This window comes from Callithrix jacchus, chromosome 15 (genome assembly GCF_049354715.1).
Source record: "Callithrix jacchus isolate 240 chromosome 15, calJac240_pri, whole genome shotgun sequence".
Taxonomy (NCBI): domain Eukaryota; kingdom Metazoa; phylum Chordata; class Mammalia; order Primates; family Cebidae; genus Callithrix; species Callithrix jacchus.
The window spans coordinates 35,230,164-35,256,696 of record NC_133516.1 but is presented as its reverse complement, the minus strand read 5'-3'; the positions used below and the strand labels follow the sequence as shown (position 1 = coordinate 35,256,696).

Below are 26,533 nucleotides of genomic sequence, written 5' to 3'. Positions count from 1 at the left end.
AAAATTAATATGCCATATTCTCTTAGCACCATTTCCAGAGACTTTAGTTTGTTTTTTTGAGTTGAAGTGTTGCTCTGTAGCCCAGGCTGTAGTGCAGTGGCATGATAATGGCTCACTGCTCCGAGGAGCTCTGTAAACCTCCCACTACTTTCAGTGAAACTGGTGAAAATTACTTTAAAAACTATTTGGCCAAGTACCGTGGTCAGTGCATTGTATCAGGAGGTTCATAGTATCTGTTTAACATGCTAGCTGTTATTTTAATTTTGAACAGTTCTTTCAACAAGCACACATTGATTGTCACATAGTACTTTTTTTTATTACTAGCTAGATTGAATTTTATGTATGCTAATGGTTTGGAAAGGGGTCAGGGAAGTGCTAGGTAGAGGAGGGCATGGCCTCTGGCTCCACCCTCAGGCCTGTGCCCACAGACCTCGGTGAGAACAGGCACTCCTGCCTTTACACCCAAATGTTGCATTTCCCGAGACCACCCTGGCCTGCCACGCTCCCATTCTGTGCCTATAAGATCCCAGAGACCCTAGCAGGAACACACACACAAGAGGCTGGACGTCGAGAGGAATACATCAGCAGAAGAAGACACAGCAGCTGGACATACAGAGGATGTTAAAGGGAGCATGCCAGTGGAAGAGCATACTGACAGATGCCAGCATGCCAACAAGCCTTCGACTGGCAGGAGTTTGGCCAGAGCAGTTGAAGGAGAACCCCCCGCTGAGTGGCCGGATTCCAGGGGAAAACCATCTCCCTTCCGGCTCCCCCATCTGCTGAGAGCTACTTCCACTCAATAAAACCTTGCACTCATATCCCAAGCCCAGGTGTAACCCAATTCTTCCGATACACTAAGGCAAAAACCCCGGGTACAGAAAACCTTTTCCTTGCGATAAGGCAAGGGTCTAACTGAGCTAACACAGGCCAGCTACAGATGGCTAAACTAAAAAAGCACCCTGTAACACATTCCACTGGGGCTTCAGCTATAAACATTCACCCCTAGGCACTGCTGTGGGGTTGGAGCCCCACAACCTGCCTGTCTGCTCCCCAGAGGTTTGAGCAGTGGGGCACTAAAGAAGCAAGCCACACCCACATTGCACACCCTTCAAGGGGTACAAGGGAACTTTTCCCATTTCACTAAGTGGTTATTTATATGACTATTTTGTAAATATATGGGATTTACATTTATATACATATATATGAATTTGCTGAATTATCTGTGAAACTGATTATATTTTATCTATTCTAACATCGTTGGGTTTTGTTGATTCAAATAACTCTATATATGAATGCTATTACTCTTTTGGCATGAATGTTGCAAATGGTTTCCCTAGTTTGTTTGCTCTTTAATTTCTTATGACTTTTTAAAAAATCTTTAAGTTTAAAATTTGTATGTAAACTGAACTATTAGTATTTTCCTGTATGGGTTCCACCTTTGATGTCATGCTTAGAAAAGCCCTTCTTAAGATTACAGAAACATCTTTTCCTACTACATAGTGATTTTCGTTTTATTTGTTTCTCAAATAGGTACGTTTGCAGCAGCACATGGGTGAAAAGTATACAACTTACAGTGTGAAAGCTCGCCAGTTGAAATTTTTTGAAGAAAACATGAATTTTTGAGCATTTGTCCTAATCTGCTGCCAGAATTAAAGACCTATTTCAGAGGTTTTTGACTTAAAAAACAAGGGCAAACTTATTTGGAGGCCATTCACCACTGTTTTATATCTCTTTGGGGTTTTCTTACAGAAAAGAAATTGGACAGAACAGAGTACTATGAAGCAGGATCACAAAAGAAAAAACACCTTTGGCTTTCATATTCTATTTATGAGGATGCATCTATTGTTTGTTTGATTACTGTTTACTGAGCCTTAAACCACCAAGTTTATAGCTAGAATTTTATTTTTCTAAGGTACTAATTAGCTTAAATGCAGGGCTATAAAGTACTAGATTGAAAATTTTATATTGTAATATAGAGATAAAAGCGATAGGAGAAACAAATTACTTATGTCATTATACCTGCTATTGTCAATAACCTTAGTGAGTAGTTGATAAATTATAAAATTTTTAAAAGTCAAATCACGGTTCTGGAAATAGATTTAAAGAATATGAAGTTCTAACTAGTACCTGGGCAACTGAATTTCTTTTCTACACATTGATGGACTTTGAATATTTTATTTTCATTCAGTGTAAACCTCATTTAGAGTATATACAAATTAAAACTGAGACAAATGGCTTTGTAAATCAGTATGTTTTTACATAATGGTTTTGTTAGATTTATTTTTCCATCAGTGAAAAAACATTTCTTAAATACAAATTTCATTTACATTTAAGCAATTTGTAAGCAAAGTCCAGGTCCACTTAGTTTTTGGATATATTTAATGCTTGTCTCTGAAGTTTGTCTTCGTCTTCTTTAAGATAATGTCTTTCCATGTTTTAAATGTATGATTATATATCACATATTCGTTGTTTAATAAGAGGTAATACCCATCTAGGAAAGGAATTTTATAAAGTTAAATACAAGTCTTGAATAGTACATTCAAGGGATACTAAAAATAAATATTGTCCTTGGTGTGAGTCCGTCTTGAGCGGCTGTTCTTTTGAGCAATGGTCGTTTATCTCCGTCCGCCTTCTCTTCCACCTAAGTGCGTGTCGCCACCCAATGGAAGATTCGATGGACATGGACATGAGCCCCCTGAGGCCCCAGAACTATCTTTTTCGTTGTAAACTAAAGGCTGACAAAGATTATCACTTTAAGGTGGATAATGATGAAAATGAGCATCAGTTATCTTTAAGAACGGTCAGTTTAGGAGCTGATGCAAAGGATGAGTTGCACATTGTTGAAGCAGAGGCAAGGAATTACAAAGGCAGTCCAATTAAAGTAACACTGGCAACTTTGAAAATGTGTGTACGGCCAACGGTTTCCCTTGGGGGCTTTGAAATAGCACCACCAGTGGTTTTAACGATTGAAGTGTGGTTCAGGGCCAGTGCATATCAGTGGATAGCACTTAGTAGCTGTGGAGGAAGATGCAGAGTCAGCAGATGAGGAGGAGGAGGACATGAAACTCTTAAGTATGTCTGGAAAGCGGTCTGCCCCGGAGGTGGTAGCAAGGTTCCACAGAAAAAAGTAAAACTTGCTGCTGCTGCTGATGAAGATGATGATGATGATGATTTCGATGATGAGGAAACTGAAAAGTGCCAGTGAAAAAATCTATATGCGATACTCCAGCCAAAATTCGCAAAAGTCAAATCAGAATGGTAAAGACTCAAAACCATCAATACCAAGATCAAAAGGACAAGAATCCTTCAAAAAACAGGAAAAAACTCCTAAAACACCAAAAGGACCTAGTTCTGTAGAAGACATTAAAGCAAAAATGCAAGCAAGTATAGAAAAAGGTGGTTCTCTTCCCAGAGTGGAAGCCAAGTTCATCAATTATGTGAAGAATTGCTTCCGGATGGCTGACCAGGAGGCTGTTCAAGATCTCTGGCAGTGGAGAAAGTCTCTTTAAGAAAACAGTTTAAACAATTTATTAAAAATTTTCCATCTTATTTCATTTCTATAACAGTTGATATCTGGCTGTCCTTTTTATAATGCAGAGTGAGAATTTTCCCTACCGTGTTTGATAAATGTTGTCCAGATTCCATTGCCAAGAATGTGTTGTCCAAAATGCCTGTAGTTTTTAAAGATGGAACTCCACCCTTTGCTTGGTTTTAAGTATGTATGGAATGTTATGATAGGACATAGTAGTAGTGGTGGTCAGACATGGAAATGGTGGGGAGACAAAAATATACATGTGAAATAAAACTCAGTATTTTAATAAAGTAAAAAATAAATAAATATTGCTCCAGAAATGTTTTTAGATTTTTTTTTCTTTTTTTTTTTGAGAGTTTTACTCTGTCACTCAGGCTGGCATGCTTGATCTTGACTCACTGCAACCTCCGCCTCCTGGGCTCAAATGATACTCCCGCCTCAGCCTTCCTAGTAACTGGAACCACAGGCATGTGCCATGACACCTGGCTAATTTTTGTATTTTTTGTAGACAGGGTTTCACCATGTTGCCGAGGTTGGTCTCAAACTCCTGGGCTCATGCGATCCACTCACCTCGGCCTCCCACAGTGCTGGGATTATAGGCATGAGCCACTGTGTCCAGCTCTGTTTTCAGTTTCCGTAACTAAAAATGTATCTTTCTTTGAAAATTATACACACACACACACACACAAATACTCTAATAAAATGTTCCCTTTAAAGTCACTAACACATTTTCATTTCGAGTTTCCTCTGTCCCAGGTTATCTGCCAGGAGCTGGGAATATAGTGGGGAATAAAACAATACTTACTGCCCTTTCACAGTGCTCACAGCCTGGTTTCTGAGAACTCTTTTCACTTTGAAGGGTCTGCTAGAACTCAACTTGCAGAACCATCAAGTCCCAGTGTCCAGTTGGGAGCAAATCTTTGGCAAACTTGGTATCCTTGGGCTATTCGCCTTCCCTTGCATGTTTTGGAAATCCACTTCTTTCTGGACAGTCATCAGTTTTATTTATTTTTTCTAATATGTTGGTATAAAATAGATACTTTTTTAGAATTAAAGGAATCTCACCAATTTTTTTTTTTTTTTTTTGAGACGGGGTCTTGCTTTGTCACCCAGCCTGGAGTGCAGTGGGGTGATCATAGCTCACTGCAGCCTTGACCTCCTGGGCTGAAGTGATCCTCCCACCTCAGCCCTCATATAGCTAGGACCACAGGCATGTACCACCACACCTGGCTAATTAAAAAATTTTTGTGTGTGGAGAGGAAGTCTCACTGGGTTGCCCAGGCTGGTCTCAAACTGGGTTCAACAATCCTCCCACCTCGGCCTCCCAAAGTGCTGGGATTATAGGTGTGAACTACCATATCTGACTTCTTCCATACTTTTATTTCCATGCTGTATATTTTTGTTTAAACACTGATTTTGTTTTCTCACTTTTGTTTTGTGGTTTTTACTTGAATGCTTAATTTATCTCCCTAAATTAATTTTAAAATACATCCTTAAGACTATGAATTTTCTTCTGAATATACCTTTGGCCACAGTTCAGAGACTCTGATGTGGTATCCTTTTGGCATTAGTTCTAAAATGTCAGTAATTCTTTTTTTTGAGACAGAGTCTCGTTGCCCAGGCTGGAGTGTAGTGGTGCGATCTTGGCTCACTGCAGCCTCTGCCACCCAGGTTCAAGCAGTTTTCCTCCCTCAGCCTCCCGAGTAGCTGGGATTATAACCATGCACCACTAAGCCTGGCTAATTTTTGTATTTTTAGTAAAGACGGAGTTTCACCATGTTGGCCAGGCTGGTCTCAAACTCCTGACTGGTGATCAACCCACCTTGGCCTCCCAAAGTGCATGCCTGCAGCACTATTAATTATATACCATGAACTATCTCAAACTCCTGGGCTCAAGTCATTTTCCTGCTTTAGCCTCCTAAAGTACTGGGATTACACTGCACCTGGCCAGAACCATAAACTTCTAACTTCAGCTTTTACTAATTATCTTCCTTGCAGAATAATGAACAAAAGACCCTTTAGACAAAGAACTTGCACTATGAGTTTTAATTGGAAACATTAACATGGTTTAACAACTCCTAATGAATTATAAAACTTTGATACATTGTACTATCATTTATGAGGCATTTATTCTTCATTATTTATACCTGAAACTGCAGACTTGGGTTCTCTTCCTCATTTCAGAGCAAGATTATGAAGAGAAGATCTAAACTACTTACATAAATCAAAACCCAACTGGGCTAGAAATGAAATATAAAGAGAACTAAATCTATACACAGCTGTGCCATAAGAGCATTATTAGGTGGTTTTAGCTCATATTTGGGGTATGAAAGCAATTTAGCTCATCTCACAGGAAACAAAAACCAGGTGCTGAATAATGAAAACCTCAATTATTTTTAGCATGCCTCTTAATTTTTCTTTCGCCTGGTTTCTTGTCTTCTGTGCTGGAGTCTTGAACAGGTAACCACTTGAGAGGATGTCGGCGATAGATGGGCCATGGAGGAAGTGTCAGCTGGGCCAGAAAAGAGAAAATGCATCAATTACAGCTATTAAAAGTTTTAAAAAATCATTATGTCTAATGCCTGGTTCCCAAACTACTCCTACGCTGAGAGAACAACAACAACAAAAATCCATATTCCTATAAAGGCTCTGTGCCACCACTCATGCAAGATACTATAAGATGATGGGAACAGGCTCACTGCGTACACAAATGGCTTTAAGACCTAAAAGAGAAAGGTAAGGGGTCGGGCATGTAATCTCAACACTTTGGGAGGCCAAGGTGGATGGATCGCTTGAGACCAACCTGGCCAACATGAAACCCTGTCTCTACTAAAAATACAAAAATTAGCTGGGTATGGTGGTGTGTGCTTGCAGTCCCAGCTACTTGGGAGGCTGAGGCAGGAGAATCGCTTAAACCCAGGAGGCAGAGGATGCAGTGAGCCAAGATCGCCCCAGTGCACTACAGCGTGAGCGGCAGAGTTAAACCCCGTCTCAAAAAATTTTAAAGAAAGAAAGAGGCCGGGCCCAGTGGCTTAGGCCTGTAATCCCAACACTTTGGGAGGCCGAGGTGGGCGGATCACGAGGTCAAGAAACAGACCATCCTGGCCAACATGGTGAAACCCCGTCTCTACTAAAAACACAAAAATTAGCCGGGTGTGGTGGCACGCACCTGTGGTCCCTACTACTCGGGAGGTTGAGGCGGAAGAATCGCTTGAACCCAGGAGGCGGAGGTTGCAGTGAGCCGAGATTGCGCCACTGCACTCCAGCCTGGGGACGGAGCAAGACTCCGTCTAAAAAAAAAAAAAGAAAAAAGAAAAAAGAAAGAAAGGTGAGGGGGAAATGTAAGCACCAAGAAAAACTCCAGTTAGCTTTTACCGTAAGATTATTACCCAGAGTAGCTGCCAAAGGAAATCAGATGTGCTCTTTTATATAGTTTATACCATCTGACACTATTTTGGCATTCTATTTTTCCAATGACAGCAGAGGGAAACATTGGGTTTGGGTCGCACTACTGAGGTGTAACCAAACCAACCCGACTCACAAAACCCAACTGCCACTAACGCCCACACACCCACAAATTTCTTACCAAACATGAAAAAGCAAATCCGGCCATAACTATATAGACAGTCCACCCGAACTGTTCAGCCACGTACCCGTAGATAAATCCAACTATCTAGAGGTAAATGAAGTATATTAAACACACTCAAACTGAAGGTTGAGGGGGGTAGGCGGGGGCGGAGGTTAAATGTGAAACCAATACTTACTGCAGAAAAAAGAATAATTCCCTGAAACATCTGTTCAGCTAGCTTCTGGCCCTTGTAATCCTGGGGAGAAGCAGAGGAAAAAAAGATTTGGTTCCACCGCCGAGGAGATACAATTTCTGCCCTGACCTCACAACTTTGGCCCGGGGTAACTCCAACGTCAGGGGCTCCCGCTCTCCTAAGGACCTGGGCAAGGAACTAAATTCTGGGTTTCCCGGGAGGAACTGAAATAGCCTCACGGAGAATGGACAGGGAGATCCTCGCGGAGGAGAAGGGGACCCAGGAAGCAAGTCGGGAAAGAGGGTGGACGGTACCCATCTGGGCCCAGAACAGCGCAGCATCGGGTCGGTGCTCGGACATGGGCTTCGAAGCTGCCAGGTACAAGAGCGGCGTGCGGAGGTCCCCGGGCTGAGCCCTCACCATCTGCGTGGGCAGCGAGCTCAAATGCTCCAGCATGGCTGGCTGAGGAGGCGGACAGCCAAGCGAAGGTGGCAGGCTGCGAAGCGAGGGAGACCGAGATTTAGGGGCCCTGAGGACCAAGGTGTGACACTGCACGTCGCCAGGCTAGCCCTCGAAGCCCGGGAGAGCGATGGCCGTGGCCCCGGAAGCGGAAGTCTCCGACAGGCCGGCACAATCCGTGTCCCCGCTCCGCGCCATCGCTAGGCGACGTGAGGTTTTGCCGCAGCGTGCTGCCCGGGAGGAAAGCTGAGGTGGCAGCAGCGGCCGCATCGAGGCATTGAGCGCCCGTGAAGGGTACGATGTAAGTGCCGTTGGGTGCCTGGAGCCGAGGCCCCAGTACCGAAAACTGTCCTCGACAGTGCCTAAGCAGCCCAACGGCTGCCGGCGCGCGCTGCGTCTCCATGGCGACGGCTTTTCTCTGTGAGGACCCCCGGCGGCGGGGCTGCCCCGCGGCGCCTGCTTGGCGCGACTGTGTATCGGTCACAGCAACTTGCTGGTTGGGCGTTGTAGGGCTGCGCGGCTGCCACGGAACTAGAGGGCACGTGGGCTCGGCCCAGTGTGTAGGGGCCACGGGCGGCCAGACAACGGGCTGCGCCCCACGGCCTGCGGCGCGGGCGCTGAGCTGGCAGGGCGGGCCGGGGAGCGGGCTGCATCCGCATCTCCTCCTCCGCCTGCCGTGAGAGCTCCCGCGGCGAGCATCTGAGGGGAACGACTGGTCGGAGCCCTAACCCAGGGTACCTCTGAGCCTGGCGGGATCCCCGGAGCGTCACATCACTTTCCGATCACTTCTAAGTGTAAGGGGGCCCCTCCTGACCCTTGGAATTTAGGGGGGCTACCCTAGGCGGCATCCACTAGAGAGAGAATTTCCTTGGAGAGGGGACCCCGGTCCTCTGCTCTCACTCTCATCCGCGTGGAGGGTCCCTCATTCGGGGGCTCCCACCCTCGGCCCTTTCACACTCTGGCCGGCTTTACTGACCCTCACAGACCCAGGCTGCGCCCTCCCGATAGAGGCCAGCCAAAGGTTCACTCAGCCTCTTTCAAGGCTGGTGTATCTCCAAATCGTAGAGCCTCCACCGTTACCGTGAGCCAGGTGGGATGACCACGTTTTGGAGAGAAACCGATCTGAGGAGCCCGGGCCTCTGGGTCCCAGCTGGCTCTCCCGCCTCCATGCTATGTATTCAGGGTTAGCCACAGACAGTAAGATTCTAGGCACTCCCGGGACAGGGTGGGACTGCTGGCCTCATTCATGTAACCAGCAAATATTCACAGCACCTTGTTTGTGCCAGACAGCAGTTGTTAACAAGACCAGACTGTTGCCTTAGAAGAGCCAAGAGCCTGTCAAGGAAGACAGCCACATCACGCCAGAAACACATGACAGCTGGATTAGCCCTGGAAGAGGGAGGCCCAGATGTGGGAACTCAGGGGAGGTGCAGCTCTACCTGGGGTTTGAAGGAGGTTACCTTGACTTCTGAAAGCCAAGAGGGAGCTAGCCAGATGAAAGGGTAGGAGAAAGTGTTTATATATCTCAGTGCCTTTCATCCTTTTACTTGGCAGAGGCCAAGCAGTAAACAAACAAAAAAATCCATATTCCTATAAAGGCTAAAATGCAGACACCTTTGACACTTTTTGACCTCAGAAGGATCCAGGACATGTAGAAGGCAGCAAGAGGGATGAGCAAGAGTTTATTCCTGTTTCCTTCTCATGCTCTGTGTTTCTTAGTGTGTTTGAACAGACTTTCTGTTGTGTATATAAATAAACATGTCTGTGTGTGTGTGTGTGTGTGTGTGTTTTTTGAGACTGACTCTTGTTCTGTCGCTCAGGCTGGCGTGCAGTGGTGCAATCGCAGCTCACTGCAACCTCTGCCTCCTGGCTTCAAGCTATTTTCCTGCTTCAGCCTCCTGAGTAGCTGGGATTACAGGCATGCACCACTACACCAGGCTAATTTTTGTATTTTCAGTAGAGATGGAGTTTCACTGTGTTGGCCAGACTAGTCTCAAATGCCTGACCTCAAGTGATCCATCCACCTTGGCCTCCCAAAGTGCTGGGATTACAGGCATCATCCACCGCACCCAACCACTGTGGTCTTTTTTTTTTTTTGAGATGGAGTATTGCACTGTCACCTGGGCTGGAGTGCAGTGGCATAATCTCGGCTCACTGAAACCTCCACCTCCCAGCTTGAAGTGATTCTCTCCTGTCTCAGCCTCCCAAGTAGCTGGGATTACAGGCACCCACCACCACGCCCGGCTAATTTTTTGTGTTTTTAGTAGAGATGGGGTTTCACCATGTTGGCCAGGGTGGTCCCAAACGCCTGACCTCGTGATCCACCTGCCTCATCCTCCCAAAGTGCTGAGATTACAGGTGTGAACCACCACATGTGGTCCACTGTCTTAAAATGCACTTCATGTGACAGCAGTTGCTATAGAGTCTTTATGGTATTTGAGATGTAAAGGCGGCCGGCGCAGTGGCTCATGCTTGTAATCCCAGGACTTTGGGAGGCCGAGGCGAGCGGATCACCAGAGGTCAGGAGTTCAAGACCAGCCTGGCCATCATGGCAAAACTCTGTCTCTACTAAAAATACTAAAATTAGCCAGGCATGGTGGCACACATCTGTGATCTCAGCTACTCAGGAGGCTGAAGCACAGGAATTGCTTGAACCCAGGAGGCAGAGGTTGCAGTGAGCCAAGATTACACTACTGCACTCCAGCCTGGGTGACAGAATAGAAAGTAAAATAATAAAATAAACTTTTTTTTTTTTTTGAGACAGAGTTTTGCTCTTCTTGCCCAGGCTAGGGTGCAATGGCGTGGTCTCAGCTCACTGCAACCTCCGCCTCCCAGGTTCAAGTGACTCTCCTGCTTCAGCCTCCCGAGTAGCTGGGATTACAGGCATGCACCACCATGCCTGGCTAATTTTGTATTTTAAGTACAGATGGGGTTTCTTCATGTTGGTCAGGCTAGTCTTGAACTCCCAACCTCAGGTGATCTGCCTGCCTTGGCCTCCCAAAGTGCTGGGATTACAGACATGAGCCACTGTGCCTGGTAATAAACTTTTTTTTTGCTAGTTACAGTGGCCTAAAATGCACTCTAAACTTTTGATAGCAATTGGATTTTGTGAATTTTTGTAACTTTTTTTGTGCTGTGGGTTTGTCAAGTGAATTTGGATAATGCTCTTTTCTTTGAGGACACTCATGTTAAAAGGTGAATGGGATACAACTCTGAACAGGGATGTTTTTACTGATGAGGCTAAGACCTCAGGTTACTTGGTCATAGACAACCTGAATCCATGTCTAATTTAGGAATTTTAAGTAGAAACGTAATTCTTAAATGTTTCTTTTGCTTTTCATTTTGTGATGTATAATGTACAAGGCTAAGGCTATGTATTTCTCCAAATTATTTTTAAGTGTTTTATTATGACTACCATAAAAATTTCAGATCCTGAATTAAAAAAAAGTGTTAGGGCATTTTGATGTCTATTCTCATGTACTTAATGACTTTGGGGGCTTGTTTTTGTTTTGTAGGGTTAATAACAAATATTTATACAACAGAAGAAAAAGATGTCATTCCGTAGAGGTATGCTCTTTCTACAAGTTAAGTTTTTATGTCTGGTCAAAGATAAAAGAGGTGTAACATAGGTTTTCCCTATCTATTTCAGTAAACATCATCATCTTGGTCCTGGCTGTTGCTCTCTTCTTACTGGTTTTGCACCATAACTTGCTTGGCTTGAGCAGTTTGTTAAGAAATGAGATTACAGGTATGGGAACCCTTACTAGTAATGCCTTAGAATCTGTTGAGGACCTGGTACTCTCTGTGTCATACATCCCAAGTTCTTCTTCTTTTAATAGTACTAGCAGTTGTTTGTTAAGGGTTTGATCTGACAGAATATTCCTTTTCACCAAATCAGAGGCCTTAGAAGAGCCTCTGAACGCTGCCATCTGTTTACATTTCAGCAGGACAGGGCTTCAGAAAGTGAGGGCAGGCAAGTGTCCTTGGTGTTTGATGCCTGCTCTAGTCACTAGAATGTCAGTCTAGTTGTTGTCCTTCAACTCGTGCAGCTCATCAGTGGGACTGTAGTAAAAAAAGTTTGTCAAGTGATTTTTGAAAATCACTGTTGTATAATACATTGCACAGTAAACTGAATTAGTTGTTCATACTGTTCTCCCTTGGTATTGAGGGATGTTTGAGGCCTGTTTGTCAAAAATCATTTTTGGATTGCCACCCACCATAGTTTACCAGAGTGAGAGATTATAATAGCTTTCCCCTGACTTTCATGGAGTGCCCTGCCCTGATAGCATGTTTTATCATGTGTATATATGTATGATAAAGTAATGCACATTCCTGGTTGGAAAGTGTAAAAAACGGGGACGGCAGCTGAGTGTGGTGGCTCACGCCTGTAATCCCAGCACTTTGGGAGGCTGAGGCAGGCAGATCACGAGATTAGGAGATCGAGGCCAATATGGTGAAACCCTGTCTCTACTAAAAATACAAAAATTAGCTGGGCGTGCTGGCCTGCACCAGTAGTCCCAGCTACTTGGGAGGTGGAGGCAGAAGAATCGCTTGAACTGGGAGGCAGAGGTTGCAGTGAGCTAAGGTCACATCACTGCACTCCAGCCTGGTGACAGAGCGAGACTCCATCTCAAAAAAAAAAAGAGAAAACAGCATTCAAGCTCCATGAGGGCAATCTGTTTACTGTTTTATCTCCTGTGCCTAAGGATAGTGGCCAATACTGGCTGTTCAATAAATAGTGGTTGAATGAATGATTTCATTGTCTAGAGGTAATGTATTACAATATTGGCTTAGTACCTTCCAGTTTTTTCCTACACATCTTTTTTTCTGTACAGTTGAGATTGTACTATATATAAACTGTACATGACATGTTTTTCTGTATATCATAAGCATATCGCTGTGATGGTAGAAAGTTTTCATACATATTTTTAATGTCTAGTAGTTTGTTTCCACAGGATAACATCTTTTGGTGCAACAACTTTCAGACTTTTTCATGGCAGCCCTACAATGGGAAACACATTACATGCAGCATACATACATACATACATATATACATACATGTATATTTGCTTATTGGCTGTCTATCCTCAGAAAGTTAGGGATGTCTTATTTATGACTATAATCCCAGTGCCTAAATATTGCCTGGCATATAGTAGATACCAGGGTTCACTGAGGAATAAAAAATATATGAAAGACAAGAATATTTACAGGACAATACTTGCAGGATATTTACAGGACAGTACTTGCAGTTCCCTTGTGTATTTTCTTTGGTATTCTAATTCTTTTTTTTTTTTTTTTTTGAGACAGAGTTTCACTCTTGTTGCCCAGGCTGGGGTGCAATGGTATGATCTTGGCTCACTGCAACCTCCACCTCATGGGTTCAAGCAATTCTTCTGCCTCAGCCTCCAAAGTAGCTGGGTTTACAGGTGTTCACCACCACACCTGGCTAATTGTGTATTTTTAGTAGAGATGGGGTTTTACCATGTTGGTCAGGCTGGTCTTGAACTTTTAACCTCAAGTGATCCACCCACCTCAGCCTCCTGAAATGTTTAGGTTACAGGCGTGAGCCACCGCCCCTGGCCTCTACTTCAGTTTTTTATTGCAATCCAGAAACTTTTTCTGGATATATTGGTTGTGACTCAATTGGCTTCATGCTTACTTATGATTTGTGACTTAAGAAACACTGATTTAGTTTGCTGCTAAGTTTTCACAATTTAAGTAAAATTCTTTCCATTATAGTTCAGATTTTGTTCTTAGGAAACTCTTCATACAAACTGCCACAATACATTCTAACAGGTCCTGTTATTTTCCTACCAGTAGGTATCAAAGTGCTGTCAGCCTATTTTAAAAAATGCTTCCTCCACTTTTCCAAAAGCTTGTTTACATATAGGGAAAGTTTCAGGGCTATATGCTTCACAGTTTAATGGGGGAGAATGAAGTAAATCGTTATGATAATCCTTACCTTCCCTTTTTCCATGTGTTGGACTCTGTACAACCAATGAGATTGTATTACACTGCCTTCCTTGTGTTCTTTTCAGATTCAGGAATCGTGGGGCTTCAACCTATAGACTTTGTCCCAAATGCTCTCCGGCATGCAATAGATGGGAGAGAAGAGGAGATTCCTGTGGTCATCGCTGCCTCTGAAGACAGGCTTGGGGGGGCCATTGCAGCCATAAATAGCATTCAGCACAATACTCGCTCTAATGTGATTTTCTACCTTGTTACTCTCAACAATACAGCAGACCATCTCCGGTGAGCTCTGCTTACCTGATACTGCTTTTAGAGGATGCTCTAAAGCTGGCCAGCTGGCAATCTATGAACAGTTGTTCTGTGTTTTGTATGTTGTTTTATACAATTGAGATTGTACTGCCGATAAACTGTACAAATGACATTTTTAAGAATTGTATCATGAGCATATCCACATAATAGCAGAAGTGATACAAGGAGCTCGTGCCAGGAAGTCAGCTGTCAGTCTGCAATGTTAACTCAACCTGATGTTGTTTTCATAGTAATACTTTCTCACTGAAGGAAGCAGTAAATGTTGATTTACAAGTCACAAGTTCCTTACTTTATGGACATGCTCTGAGGAGTTCTGGTCTAGAGTGGGAAGGGACTTAGCAACAATGGCAAGGCAGTGTTGTGAAGCTGATCACAGATCCTGATCCAAATCCTGGCCCAGAGTGATCTGGGAAAACTTGGACAGTCCAATCCATTTTGAAAGTGAACTAAAACAAGACTTATTTTGTCTAATAGATTAACCAGTTATCAAATTTCTAAAATATGTTGGTCCTTGTGGCTTTCTCCATGGTTCATAGTTTTTAGTTAAATCTGACACAAACAAAAACTGTACTAAAATAGACTACAGAAATAACACCAAGTATCCACAAAATGCTGATTTGAAACTAACCTAGAAAAAACGTGCAGTATACCTTTAGCAGTTTTTTCTTACAGGTAGTGCCTTAGACTTGAATGGTGTAGTGCCTTAGACTTGAATGGTGGAATTACTCAGGGTCACCATGGTGAATTAAGAAGTCAGTCTGGGCTGGGCGCGGTGGCTCAGGCCTGTAATCCCAGCACTTTGGGAGGCCGAGGCAGGCGGATCACGAGGTCGAGATTGAGACCATCCTGACCAACATGGTGAAACCCTGTCTCTACTAAAAATACAAAAATTAGCTGAGCATGGTGACGTGCACCTGTAGTCCCAGCTACTCGGGAGGCTGAGGCAGGAGAATTGCTTGAACCCGGGAGGCAGGGGCTGCAGTGAGCCGAGATTGCGCCACTGCACTCCAGCCTGGCACCTAGCGACAGAGTGAGACTGTCTCAAAAAAAAAAAAATAGTAGTAGTCCATCTGTAGATAAGCAATTACTCTGTGGGTAATTAGCTTTCACTGCTGTCACTTTGACTCCTTTCTTCACCAGTATATTTAGAGGGTTAAGAGTTGAATGGTCTAGGTGGTAATTTTTTTTTTTGAGACAGAGTCTCACTCTGTTGCCTAGACTGGAGTGCAGTGGGACAATCTCGGTTCACTCCAACTTCCACCTCAAGGGTTCAAGCAATTCTCTTGCCTCAGCCTCCTGAGTAGCTGGGATTACAGGTGTGCGTCACCACTCAGCTAATTTTTTGTATTTTTAGTAGAGTCGGGGTTTCACCATGTTGGTCAGGCTGTTCTCTAACTCCTGACCTCATGTTATGCTCACCTCAGCCTCCCAAAGTGCTGGTATTACAGGTGTGAGCCACCACGCCCGGCTGAGATGTTCCTAAATCTATATTGTTTTTCTAGAGTAGTTTTAGAGTTAGAATTACCATATACACTTGGTTCAGTGAGGGACTTTGGTGGGAATTACCCTCAGTTCAGATGAGAAAACCAAAGCTCAGAGATAAAAGGAACTTGGAAACATCTATTTGGTCTGTAGGGTTTCTCTTGCATTACATTCATTGGTTTGGAGACATTATTTAAAAACTGAAATTTAATGCTTTATCTTCATCAGATCCTGGCTCAACAGTGATTCCCTGAAAAGCATCAGATACAAAATTGTGAATTTTGACCCTAAACTTTTGGAAGGGAAACTAAAAGAGGATCCTGATGAGGGAGAATCCATGAAACCAGTGAGTTCCATGTCTCCTTCTTTGTACTTAGTAGTAGTAGGAAATAACTGGGGGTATAGTGCAAGTAGTTTTCCTGGGGACCAATCTTCAGTGGTTGTTGAGTCCTTTCTTCTGAATGGGTACTGAAAGCATCCTAGGAGTTTCTATGTAAATAAAAGCACAGCCACTGCAGTATCCTATACCAATTATTCTTTCCTTTTTCAGTTAACATTTGCAAGATTCTACTTGCCAATTCTGGTTCCCAGCGCAAAGAAGGCCATATACATGGATGATGATGTAATTGTGCAAGGTATCAAAAATGTCACCATGAGTGCTGTTCTCCATTCGGATTGACTACAGTTGGTTGTTTTATTTACAGTCTTCTATAAAAGGTCACATAGGGAGTAACAGGGAACTCTCAAGGCAATTGAAATGTAAACCATAACGTCTTGTCTATTTCAGGTGATATTCTTGCCCTTTACAATACACCACTGAAGCCAGGACATGCAGCTGCATTTTCAGAAGATTGTGATTCAGCCTCTACTAAAGTTATCATCCGTGGAGCAGGAAACCAGGTAAACTGCTTACCAGACACTCACTCTTCCACAGTATGATTTAATGGGAAGAGGTTGCGAATTCAGCGAACTCCTTTGCTGCAGTTTACATTCCCTAATCATTTCATCCCAAAACTCAAGGCTGCTTTTCTGTAGACTTGTTCATGGACTTGACAGCCTAGTTGTTCTTGCATCTGGTTTAGTATGTCAACATCTAGGTTCCTGTTCTAACTTAGAATTTCATATATTTTCTAATCTGAGAAGTCATTAACAGCTCTTCTCTCTGAAGCAGTAAATACATATACTCTATTTGTTTTTAGTACAATTACATTGGCTATCTTGACTATAAAAAGGAAAGAATTCGTAAGCTTTCCATGAAAGCCAGCACCTGCTCATTTAATCCTGGAGTTTTTGTTGCAAACCTGACAGAATGGAAACGACAGAATATAACTAACCAACTGGAAAAATGGATGAAACTCAATGTAGAGTAAGTATGTAATTGGCCTCGCTGTGAAAAACCGTTGTATTTCAATTCTGGGAGTCTTGACTAACAGGAATAGTCAGAACTCTTCACTAACATTTGTTTTCTGTCCCACCAAGAGAGGGATTGTACAGCAGAACCCTGGCTGGCAGTATCACAACACCTCCTCTGCTTATTGTATTTTATCAACAGCACTCAACCATCGATCCTATGTGGAATGTCCGCCACCTTGGTAAGCAGAATTAACCAGTGGCATAAGCTAGTAAATAATTGGTATCTAAAGAACTATCCGGAGGGATGGGATATATTAATTGTTTCCCTTAACTTTTCTGTACAATTTCACATGATACAACGTTTTGGTGTTTTTTGTCTCAAATGTAAGGTTCCAGTGCTGGAAAACGATATTCACCTCAGTTTGTAAAGGCTGCCAAGTTACTCCATTGGAATGGACATTTTAAGCCATGGGGAAGGACTGCTTCATACACTGATGTTTGGGAAAAATGGTATATTCCAGACCCAACAGGCAAATTCAACCTAATCCGAAGATATACTGAGATCTCAAACATAAAGTGAAACAGAATTTAAACTATAAGCATTTCTCAGGAAATCCTGGAAGATGGCATGTGTGGGAAGTAACAGTTGCTAGGCTTCAATGCCAATCTGTAGCAACCCATGGAAAAAGATGTTTCAGCTGGGTAAAGATGACAAATTCCCCTGTCTGGCAGTCAGCTTCCCAGATAGACTATAAATATGTCTCCATCTGCCTTACCAAGTGTTTTCTTACTATAATGCTGAATGACTGGAAAAAAAAAACCTGATATGGCTAGTTCAGCTAGCTGGTACAGAGAATTCAAAACTGCTGTTGGTTTCAATTGTGTAACCTGTGGCCTGATATGCAAATAAAACTCATATTTTTCAGTAAGTATCGTATTTTTTTATTTCTGGATAACTACTTCCACTCACAATAAGAATTGTCTTTTTACAAAATTTAGGGGTTCCAATTTAATATAATACATACTCACAAAATTTACACAGCTAATATATGCCATAACACATTATGCATAGAACAGGTTAGCAGTATGCTTGGAATGTTAAAAAAAAAAAACAAAGCTTCTTATAAAAAGAAATGGTTCTGGGTCAGGTGTGGTGGCTCACACTTGTAATCCCAACACTTTGGGAGGCTGAGGCAGGTGGATTACCTGAGGTTGGGAGTTTAAGACCAGCCTGACCAACATGGAGAAATCCCATCCCTATTAAAAATTGAAAATTAGCCTCTTGTGGTGGCAGATCTGTAATCCCAGCTACTCAGGAGGCTGTGGCAGGAGAACTGCTTGAACCTGGGAGGCGGAGGTTACAGTGAGCCAAGATTGTGCCATTGCACTCCAAAGTGAAACTCGATCAAAAAAAAAAAAAAAAAGACATGGTTCTGTTACACATAATCTGTACTGAAGTCATAAGCATCATCCTCTTCAATCATTTTATCCAAGATAAAAGGCCTTGTAGATTGTCCACCTATATTGCAGGAAAATTAAAAGATTTCATTTTCAAAAAGTAAAAGGGATTCTACACCATGTTGCTTTGTTAGAAGAACTCCTCTGCTTGCCTTACCTGCTGTAGACTCCTCAGGCAGTACCTCCCCTGTCTCTTCTGCAGCGAATGTGTCTGAACTCTTTTCCTGTGTGACAAAGAAAAATGGTGCTGGATTAGTAGCCCTTGTTTGCTCATTTAATCTAAATAATTATGTACCTGAAAAAAATTAAGTCACTGGAGGTACCTGTGACAGGATGTGCAAAATAAAGGCTAACAGATCACAAGCCTCAAATATTTCCTACTTTCAGCTCCTTCACATTATGTATTATAATGCTACAAAGCTAACTTCAGTTTTAAAAAACTCATGGAGGATAGACTTACATCAACTTCTACAATTTCCTGGTCACGGTCTTTGTCATCCTCCTTCTCTTTCCATTTTGGCAATTCTTCATGTATGTCCTTTCCTTCTATTACTCCATTTGTCAGACCGGAAGACTGGAAAAGGATGCTATTGGCCAAATGAGGGCCCTTGATGGCTGGGAAAGAAACAAAATCCATGTAAACAGTTAAGACCTTTGTTTATTGGCCTGTCAGCTGATGAAGACATCAGTGACACAATTCTCACCTTTTATGCTCTGTGCATTGTTCTTTTCCAGTTCTTCCAGATTGAAGCCCCTTTTCATGTCTACCACGATACTGTCATTAAAATATGGAGGAGGAGTCCAAGATGTAGGAGGATGGCAATAGTAAGCTAATGAGGCACTGATATTAAAAATAAGATGTGTCAAAAGGAGGTTTATTCTAGTGGTCACCAAAATTACAACAGAAAAGAAAGCTTACCCTGTCCACTCAGACCACAGCAGCTTGGCAGCCCCTTCAATGTTTGGGATTCCACCTTTTTGGTGCATACCTCTTCTCTGAGCAAGCATAGTAAAAAATTCCAGGGAATTTCTGTAGCCTGGGATGGTATATTTCAATACTACCTTAAAAAAAAAAAGTCCATCTGACATAATGCCAGTACTTTAAAAAACTTCCAGGTTTTTCTACTCAAAATGCTTATGATGGAAGAAAATGGCTCCAAGGAGCTCATGAGAAGGGATCCATTTACCTGTCGAGCATCAGCCTGGGAAAGGATGGCACTGGCAGCCTCCATTGGTTTTACTACTTCAATACTTGCTGGACTTCGCAGAGCGAGTGCAGAGGAGGAGTTAAGTGGGGATACGATGAAGCTTGGACTATCTATGATTGTGATCTGTTTGTCCAAGGGGACAACCTGCATGCTCCTGAAAGAGAGATGGAATTGATGGGAGCACTGGTTTATTTGGAGGGCAAGAGACAGAACATGAAGCTCAGGGTTGGATTGAACAGACTCAGCACAGTCAGTCAGATCCACTTTATCATCATTTGCTTCACATTTATGTAAAATTGTAACAGCATACCTGACTGTTCTAAAGAGAAACACTGCATGTTATAATAGCTTATATATTTACATCAACCTCAACACATGCCCTTTTCTTTGTTATAAATATGACACCTTCTGGCCGGGTGCAGTGGCTCACGCCTATAATCCCAGCACTATGGGAGGCCGAAGTGGGTGGATCACGAGGTCAGGAGTTGAAGACCCACCTGGCTAAGACGGTGAAACCCTGTCTCTACTAAAAATACAAAAATTAGCTGGGCATGGTGGCAGGTGCCTATAATCCAGCTACTTGGAAGGCTGGGATAGAGTTGCTTGAACCTGGGAGGCAGAGGTTATAGTGAGCCAAGATAGCACCGCTACACTCCAGCCTGGGCAACAGAGAGAGACCCCATCTCAGAAAAAAAAAAATCTAAAAGTTGGCCGGGCACAGTGGCTTATGCTACCCAACACAAGTGTGATCCCAACACTTTGGGAGGCCTAGGCAGGAGGATCACTAATGGCCAGGAGTTTGAGACTAGCCTGGCCAACATAGTGAAGGTGTGGTGGCAGCCTTCTATCTGGCAAATTTCTAAAGGCCACGTTCAAACATCACTTACTCTGAGGCAGCTTTCCTCTCTCCCAGTCTATCTGCTTCATTTGTCTTTCAAACTAAATTGTGGGCAGCTGTCCCACTCCAATTTTCCCCCAAGCCTAGCACTGGCTTAAATCTCTTCTTTCACCAAAAGCTTTAAAAAAGAAAAAAAACGCCAGGAACAGTGGCTCATGCCTGTTACCCCAGTACTCTGGAAGGCCAAGGCAGACAGATCACAAGGTCAGGAGTTCGAGACCAGCCTGGCCAATATAGTGAAACCCCATCTCTACTAAAAATAGAAAAAAATTAGCCAGATGTGGTGGCACATGCCTGTAATCCCAGCTACTTGGGAGGTAGAGGTTGCAATGAGCCATTGTGCCACTGCCCTCCAGCATGGGTGACACAGCGAGACTCCAGCTTGAAACACATTACCTTCCTTGACATAACCAAAATAAAATAGTATGTCATTATAATAAAATATTACAATTATGGACAGCTCAGTTTACCTTGTAAGCCCCATGGATACGCCAACATTACATGTCTGTTCTTCTTTTAAGCTATTGATAATGCTGCTTTTCCCCACATTTGGGAAACCTACAAATAAATGGAAAATCCAGATATAAAAAGCATTATATGTTGGCATTTATGAAATTTTCACCGCTCAATTTTCCAATTCCCTGATGTTTAGGGCGAGATCAGAGTTGGATCTCAGCATCTTCAATACTAAAACCAATTTTAGTTTCTTCATTTCTTGCACAAGTAATGAAAAGGCAGGAAAATACTATCAATTCAAATAAACCCAGAGCATTTAGAAACTAACTTCCTAAAGTGATCAGTCCCAATAAAAAACCTGAATCTGGCAGCAGTTAAGTTTTTTTCTTTAAATTGTGTGTGGTTATGTGTTTTCAGTAAGGTGTAAGAAAGAAGCTAGTATCTGAGTGAGCCTTTTACTTGACAACAACTCCATACACTGCTGCTTTAATGGGGAAAAATTCTTAAGTATCTCAACACTTAGAAATCAAAAAGTGGTGAACTGAAACTCACCAATTACTCCAACGTGAATGGGTTTGCCACAAGTCTCCTGAAAACCTCCAAGAAGTTTCCAAAGGCCCTCTTTCCCAAAGCAGACTTCACTTCTGAATGGAGCAGCATTCTTCTTTGTCTTCACACGCTAAAATTCCAAATAATTAGTTTAATTATTCTGACAACTTACCTGGTAAATTATTTCAACACACCCCAAGGCTCCAGAGCCCAGCTCTTGAAGTAACTACATTGCCTTTCAGATGATCTCTGGCTGAAATCAGAGTTGGATCTTGTAATTTTTCACTTATTTAAATCAAGATTTTGTATACTCATCATTTTTCAACCACTCAGTCTAAAAGAACTATATTTCTTACTACTAATAAAAGGTACCTTGGTTATCTTCCCTTTATCCTTCAGTTTTGTTGAGGCTCTGAACACTACTGTTGGCAATTCTTTCTTCAAATAATTTAGCCAGCTCTCCAAATTCTCCTTTGGCACCAGATCTGATAGGAAGTAGAAATCAGACATGTGCTCCAATTTGGCTATTTTGTTGAGATGCATTTGCAAAATCTGGGAACTAAAGATTTTACTCTGGTTTACATTTTCCCATCTTTCAAAAGGATTTAACTAGAAAATCAGGGAGGGTAAAGCTCCCCTGCCATGCTGCCTGTATCTTTACAGAACTCAGCATCCTTCCCTATTTCAATTCTTTTTAATTCCTCACTCTTTCAGGACAGACTCAACATCTGGATTACAACCCTAATAACCCTAGAGCTATGTTTCCAGAATTTACCTTTAGCTAGCAGTCAACTGTTTCTTTTATTCATTTATTATTTGAGATGGAGTCTCACTCTGTTGCCCAGGCTGGAGTGCAGTGGCGCAATCTCAGCTCACTGCAACCTCCGCCTCCTTGGTTGAGCAATTTTCCTGCCTCAGCCTCCCCAGTAGCTGGGACTACAGGCGTGTGCCACCATGCCCGCCTTATTTTTTTTTTTTTTTTTGAGACAGAGTTTTGCTCTTGTTAACCAGGCTGGAGTGCAATGGCCCGATCTCACTGCAACCTCCGTCTCCTGGGTTCAAGCAATTCTCCTGCCTCAGCCTCCTGAGTAGCTGGGACTACAGGCGTGCGCCACCATGCCCAGCTAATTTTTGTATTTTTAGTAGAGACGGGGTTTCACCTTGTTGACCAGGATGGTCTCGCTCGTGATCCACCCATCTCGGCCTCCCCAAGTGCTGGGATTATAGGCGTGAGCCACCCCACCCAGCCTTATTTCTTTATTTTAGTAGAGATGGGATTTCGCCATGTTGGCCAGGTTTTCTTGACCTGGCCCAAGTGATCCACCCGCTTTGGCCTCCCAAGCAGCCAACTGTTCTTACCCCAACAATAATTTTAGATCTCATTCCCATTTTCTGCTTTGTAATTCTGTTTTGGGTTTTCTTGTTCCTGCTTCTCAAACTCAGATGCATAATTATGCATTGCATTTAAATATTTTGTCACATACATTCCAATTTATCTCACTCCTGAACTACTCGACATTGTGTAGGTGTGGGGAATTTGGCATACTGTCATCACTTCCTAGATGAAATATACTACACAATAAGCTGGGTAGAGAAGCATACACTCTTATTTTAAAAGATGGTAAATACTGAATGGCAAAAGAACAGTAGAAACCAGTTGAGTCAGTTGTAAAAATCACTTCCTCCCCACTGCCCAGCACTGTCTCTGGCAAACAAAGTGCACGTACTCTGGCTCTGCTGAGGTCAGAGTTGGATCTAATCAGTCTTCAGTGACAATCAGACTGTTCAGATGTTTTCCTCATACCTCACCAATGTATGTGGAAGACAAAGGGTATGCTCTTTACTCACCTGATTTATTTAATATAAGTACAAGTTTTTTCTGTCCACTCTGGACAATGGCCTCTTCTACCTGAGGACATCTGCAACCAAGAGGATCTCTGGCATCCAACACCTCTAGGACAACATCTGAGGCTTCAATCACCTATCAAGGAAAAAAATGACTAGAACTACATCCCTTGCTCTGGTAATACCTTCAACAAGAGTGTATTGGCATTATCCATTTGACAACAGGGTGAGCTCAGAGTTGGATCTCATGCCTTCACTTTGGTATGAAGAATGTTGACCCTCATCATTTCTCACACAGGAAAGTAAAACAGAGGCTTACTCAGCAGCCTCTGATCAAGATGGATTTCAAAAATGAAAATATCTCTAACTGTCCAAATCCTCCCATAGTGAATTATGTAGTTTGATAGGTCCTTCTGGCCTTGCCAATAGCTGCTGAGTAGCAGTCAGGTTCTATCCACAGGGGAGTGAGCTTGGGAAAATGATGTTGGGAATGGGAGTGCTGGAGAGCAACTACAACAAGGAGACACCACCTTCTTGCCTTCTTTCACTTAAGTTTCAATAGAGTACTTTAGAGACCCTTAACCTGACACCTCTTATTCCAATGTACTTTTCTCAATCTCAATACTATGCCAACATTTTTTTTAAAAAACACAAAGTACCACTTTTGTAAATCATGCTCACGAGCAGAACCGTTTTTGTGCAAACATTTAGAAACTATTTCTGTCAGCTAAACATAGCAGGAAAGGCATTAAAAAGTACTAGCTAGAGTGGAGTCATGAAATGATTTGTGGGAGGAGGGAGACGATCAGGAAAGGTAACTAATGGGTACTAGGCTTAATACCTGGGTGGTGAAGTAATCTGTACAACCCCCATGACACATTTATCCATATAACAAACCTGCCTGCACACGTACCCTTGATCTTAAAAGGTTAAAAATAAAATGACTTCAGTCTTTTTAACCTTATTACCACTGTCAGACACTGACCTAGGCTAAGATACCTTTTTAAGTTCTTGACAATACAACTTCTTTGAATTTCGTTTGCCCGACTTGGCTTTGTTCTCAGTTTTGCAAAGCCCCAACTCCTAGGGGATAAAGGGGGGGAAAGGACACAAAATTAGAAGTATAGCAGTTGTAACCTGTATCTCCATTTTTCTACAGCTGAGAAGCAGCACTTGCAGTTGTTAAATATGTAAGACAAAGTCTGAACTCAGTTGTCTTCCTCCCAAGAAGTTCAGCAACCTGTTGATGCGCTTTTATTTCTTCATCAGAACTCATATCTTGGCCAAGCCCAACAGCCCACACCTGTAATATCAGAGCCTTTGGGAGGCTGAGATGTGTGGATAACCTGAGCTCAAGAGTTTGATACCAATACGGCAAAAGCCTGTGTCTACTAAAAAAAATTAGATTGTGTGCTCCTGTAGTCTCAGCTACTCAGAGACTGAGGTGGTAAGACTGCTTGAGCGTGGGTGGTCAAGGTTGCAGTGGGCTGTCATTGTGTGACTACAGTCAGGCCCAAGCAACAAAAACAAAATCAAAACCCCTCATCTCTCATTCATAAAAATCTAATCAGTATACCTTTTCCATAGGTTCCACATTTGATGGCTTAACATCAGGATTCGTTTCAAGTTTTCTTCTCTTTTCTAGTTCTTTCTGCCTGTCAAGTTTCTGCTGCTGTTGTAGTTCTTCAAGCTGTGTTGGAGTCATAAGAGACATAGGTGAATCGGTGACTAGTGTTGTTACCTTACTCTGAAACACATCACACATAACACACTACACTGAAAGTTCTGGCTAACATAACTTACCTGCTGTTTCCTTAGCTCAGCTTCCCTAAGAAGAGCCTCCTTAAAGGGAGCACTGTTTGGAACTCCTGGGTCTTTCCTAGGCTTCTTGTGACCCCGCTTTTTAGCCTCCTTCCTTAATTTTCGATGATGTTCTCGAACCTATAATAATAAAGAGATTTTGTTTGCTTATAAAAATATCTTTATACTTAAGCAGAATTCAAGTGAGAAACCAATCTAGCTGGAATTTAGTTATGCCTATAAAACAGCCTAGGAAAATGGGGCTTTAATTGGAATCTTACAGAGTAATGCATTCCTAAGTATAAAACAGCAAGAAAATATCATTAGAAGGCTCTCTATGTGGAAATTAACATGCTGAACAAGTTTACAGACTCATCACCAAATCACTGCTCTTTCTCACAGCCACACTTCTGATGCCCAAGAGCTGCCATGATCAGTCTATCCAATGCCATTTCCTGAAACCAAATCATATTAACCCAGACTTTCCCTTTGCAAATGAATAGGGCAAATGAATCAGTTTAGCAATGTGTTTGGTATAGCTCTCCCAACTACTACACTTACCTTTTTTTGGATTTTATACCGCTTATGGCAGGTCATGCGTTTACTGGCTTTCTTTAACTCTACAAAAAAAATAAATAATCACATCACAAATGTGTTAATGCAAATGATTAGTTCTGGGTGAACGCACTATGGAGTTATACCCTTTTTTAATGTTATTGGCTGCCAAAGCTAACGTTAAGACTAATGCGAAATGCCTAATACAGACATACATGCCCACTCTCAAATCCTAGAGAATCTGATTCAGTAGATCCAGAATGGAGTCCAAGTTCTCTGCACTTACTGTTACAATATTAGAATGGGATCATACACAGCAGCGTATGAGATCCAAAATGACAGCCACTTCGTGTAAAACAGCACGAATTCAAGAGAGGAACAGAGAGTCTGGGAGGCGATGTGTGCACCTGGCCCGGTATGCACGTGACCAGGGAAGGAAAAATATTGGGCCTGAAACCTAGCTTAAACGCTGCTTCCTTCCGAAAATCTAGCCTAGTCTTGCCCACCCTCCGCCAGGCTTCCTTCTGCAGAATGAGCCCACGCCTAGGATCGGCGTAGGGCCTTCCAAATCGGTTCTACGAGAAAACAGGGCCAAGGCCTACGCGCAGGCTCCCACCTCCATGCCCGCAGAGACCAAGCCGTAAAAGAGTGTCGTAGTGGCTGCAGCAACTACCAGACATGGGTCCCTCCACGCCCGCCTTTTGATCCCACTTACTAGGCCGCTTCATGTTGGTTGTAGAAAGTGGCGCAAGGACAACAACTTGCCTCCGCTGGCGCCACGTGTGAACTGAGGCCACCGACGAGGGTCACGTACGTACGTTCCCGCCGTAAAGTGCGTCACCGCCTCTCTGCGTGCGCGCGCACGCAGTGTCGCGCGGAGCAGGGATCACTTGGCGGC

The 26,533-nt window shown here is 42.9% G+C and overlaps 4 protein-coding genes, 3 non-coding genes and 1 pseudogene across 35 annotated transcripts in view; 3 read left to right on the top strand and 5 right to left on the bottom strand.

The window, feature by feature from the left end:
* NEK4 (NIMA related kinase 4) overlaps positions 1-3,852 on the top strand; it is a 70,435-nt gene extending 66,583 nt beyond the window's left edge. For 24 of the 25 annotated variants that reach the window (XR_013527359.1, XR_013527358.1, XR_013527357.1 and 21 more), the window contains one exon: positions 1,531-3,852. Coding sequence is in view for 18 of the 25 variants with exons in the window: in XM_078351130.1 (XP_078207256.1) it covers positions 1,531-1,623 (93 nt within the window). In the remaining 7 variants the exon portion in view is untranslated. The remainder of the gene's footprint in view (positions 1-1,530) is intronic. The other variant, XM_078351131.1, reaches the window with a different exon arrangement.
* LOC103788245 (nucleophosmin pseudogene) lies at positions 2,571-3,563 on the top strand (annotated as a pseudogene).
* A 1,711-nt stretch (positions 3,853-5,563) lies between the features above and the next one.
* Positions 5,564-8,153, bottom strand: SPCS1 (signal peptidase complex subunit 1). The gene is given in 4 exon segments (XM_008981791.5): positions 5,564-6,044; positions 7,119-7,205; positions 7,297-7,356; positions 7,714-8,153. Coding segments are annotated over 4 exon segments (582 nt in total). The 5' UTR covers positions 8,023-8,153; the 3' UTR covers positions 5,564-5,918.
* Positions 7,931-17,795, top strand: GLT8D1 (glycosyltransferase 8 domain containing 1). 5 transcript variants are annotated; one of them, XM_078351138.1, is made up of 12 exons: positions 8,286-8,546; positions 8,818-8,949; positions 9,039-9,254; positions 11,268-11,319; positions 11,402-11,500; positions 13,791-14,004; positions 15,742-15,859; positions 16,064-16,148; positions 16,301-16,413; positions 16,713-16,879; positions 16,993-17,105; positions 17,256-17,795. In XM_078351138.1, exons 4-12 carry the CDS (start codon positions 11,304-11,306, stop codon positions 17,444-17,446), a joined length of 1,116 nt encoding a protein of 371 aa, XP_078207264.1. In that variant the 5' UTR covers positions 8,286-8,546; positions 8,818-8,949; positions 9,039-9,254; positions 11,268-11,303; the 3' UTR covers positions 17,447-17,795. The 5 variants fall into 5 exon arrangements, with proteins under 5 accessions (XP_002758467.1, XP_078207264.1, XP_017820438.1 ...); XM_017964949.4 differs by lacking the exon at positions 8,818-8,949 and having other exon boundaries at positions 9,043-9,254; XM_008981794.4 differs by lacking the exon at positions 8,818-8,949.
* GNL3 (G protein nucleolar 3) lies at positions 17,785-26,424 on the bottom strand. The gene is made up of 15 exons (XM_002758420.6): positions 26,351-26,424; positions 25,642-25,700; positions 25,084-25,221; positions 24,857-24,970; positions 24,280-24,363; positions 23,284-23,416; positions 21,808-21,920; positions 21,439-21,565; positions 20,901-20,988; positions 19,512-19,686; positions 19,244-19,386; positions 19,029-19,165; positions 18,785-18,939; positions 18,482-18,548; positions 17,785-18,385 (listed from the first exon to the last, which is right to left on the bottom strand). Exons 1-15 carry the CDS (start codon positions 26,361-26,363, stop codon positions 18,303-18,305), a joined length of 1,629 nt encoding a protein of 542 aa, XP_002758466.3. The 5' UTR covers positions 26,364-26,424; the 3' UTR covers positions 17,785-18,302.
* LOC118148192 (small nucleolar RNA SNORD69) lies at positions 19,743-19,819 on the bottom strand. Its single transcript, XR_004734969.1, has one exon. It is a non-coding gene; the product is annotated as a small nucleolar RNA SNORD69 (small nucleolar RNA).
* LOC118148200 (small nucleolar RNA SNORD19B) lies at positions 21,683-21,766 on the bottom strand. Its single transcript, XR_004734976.1, has one exon. It is a non-coding gene; the product is annotated as a small nucleolar RNA SNORD19B (small nucleolar RNA).
* Positions 23,166-23,242, bottom strand: LOC118148190 (small nucleolar RNA SNORD19). Its single transcript, XR_004734967.1, has one exon. It is a non-coding gene; the product is annotated as a small nucleolar RNA SNORD19 (small nucleolar RNA).
* Positions 26,425-26,533: the final 109 nt, after the last annotated feature.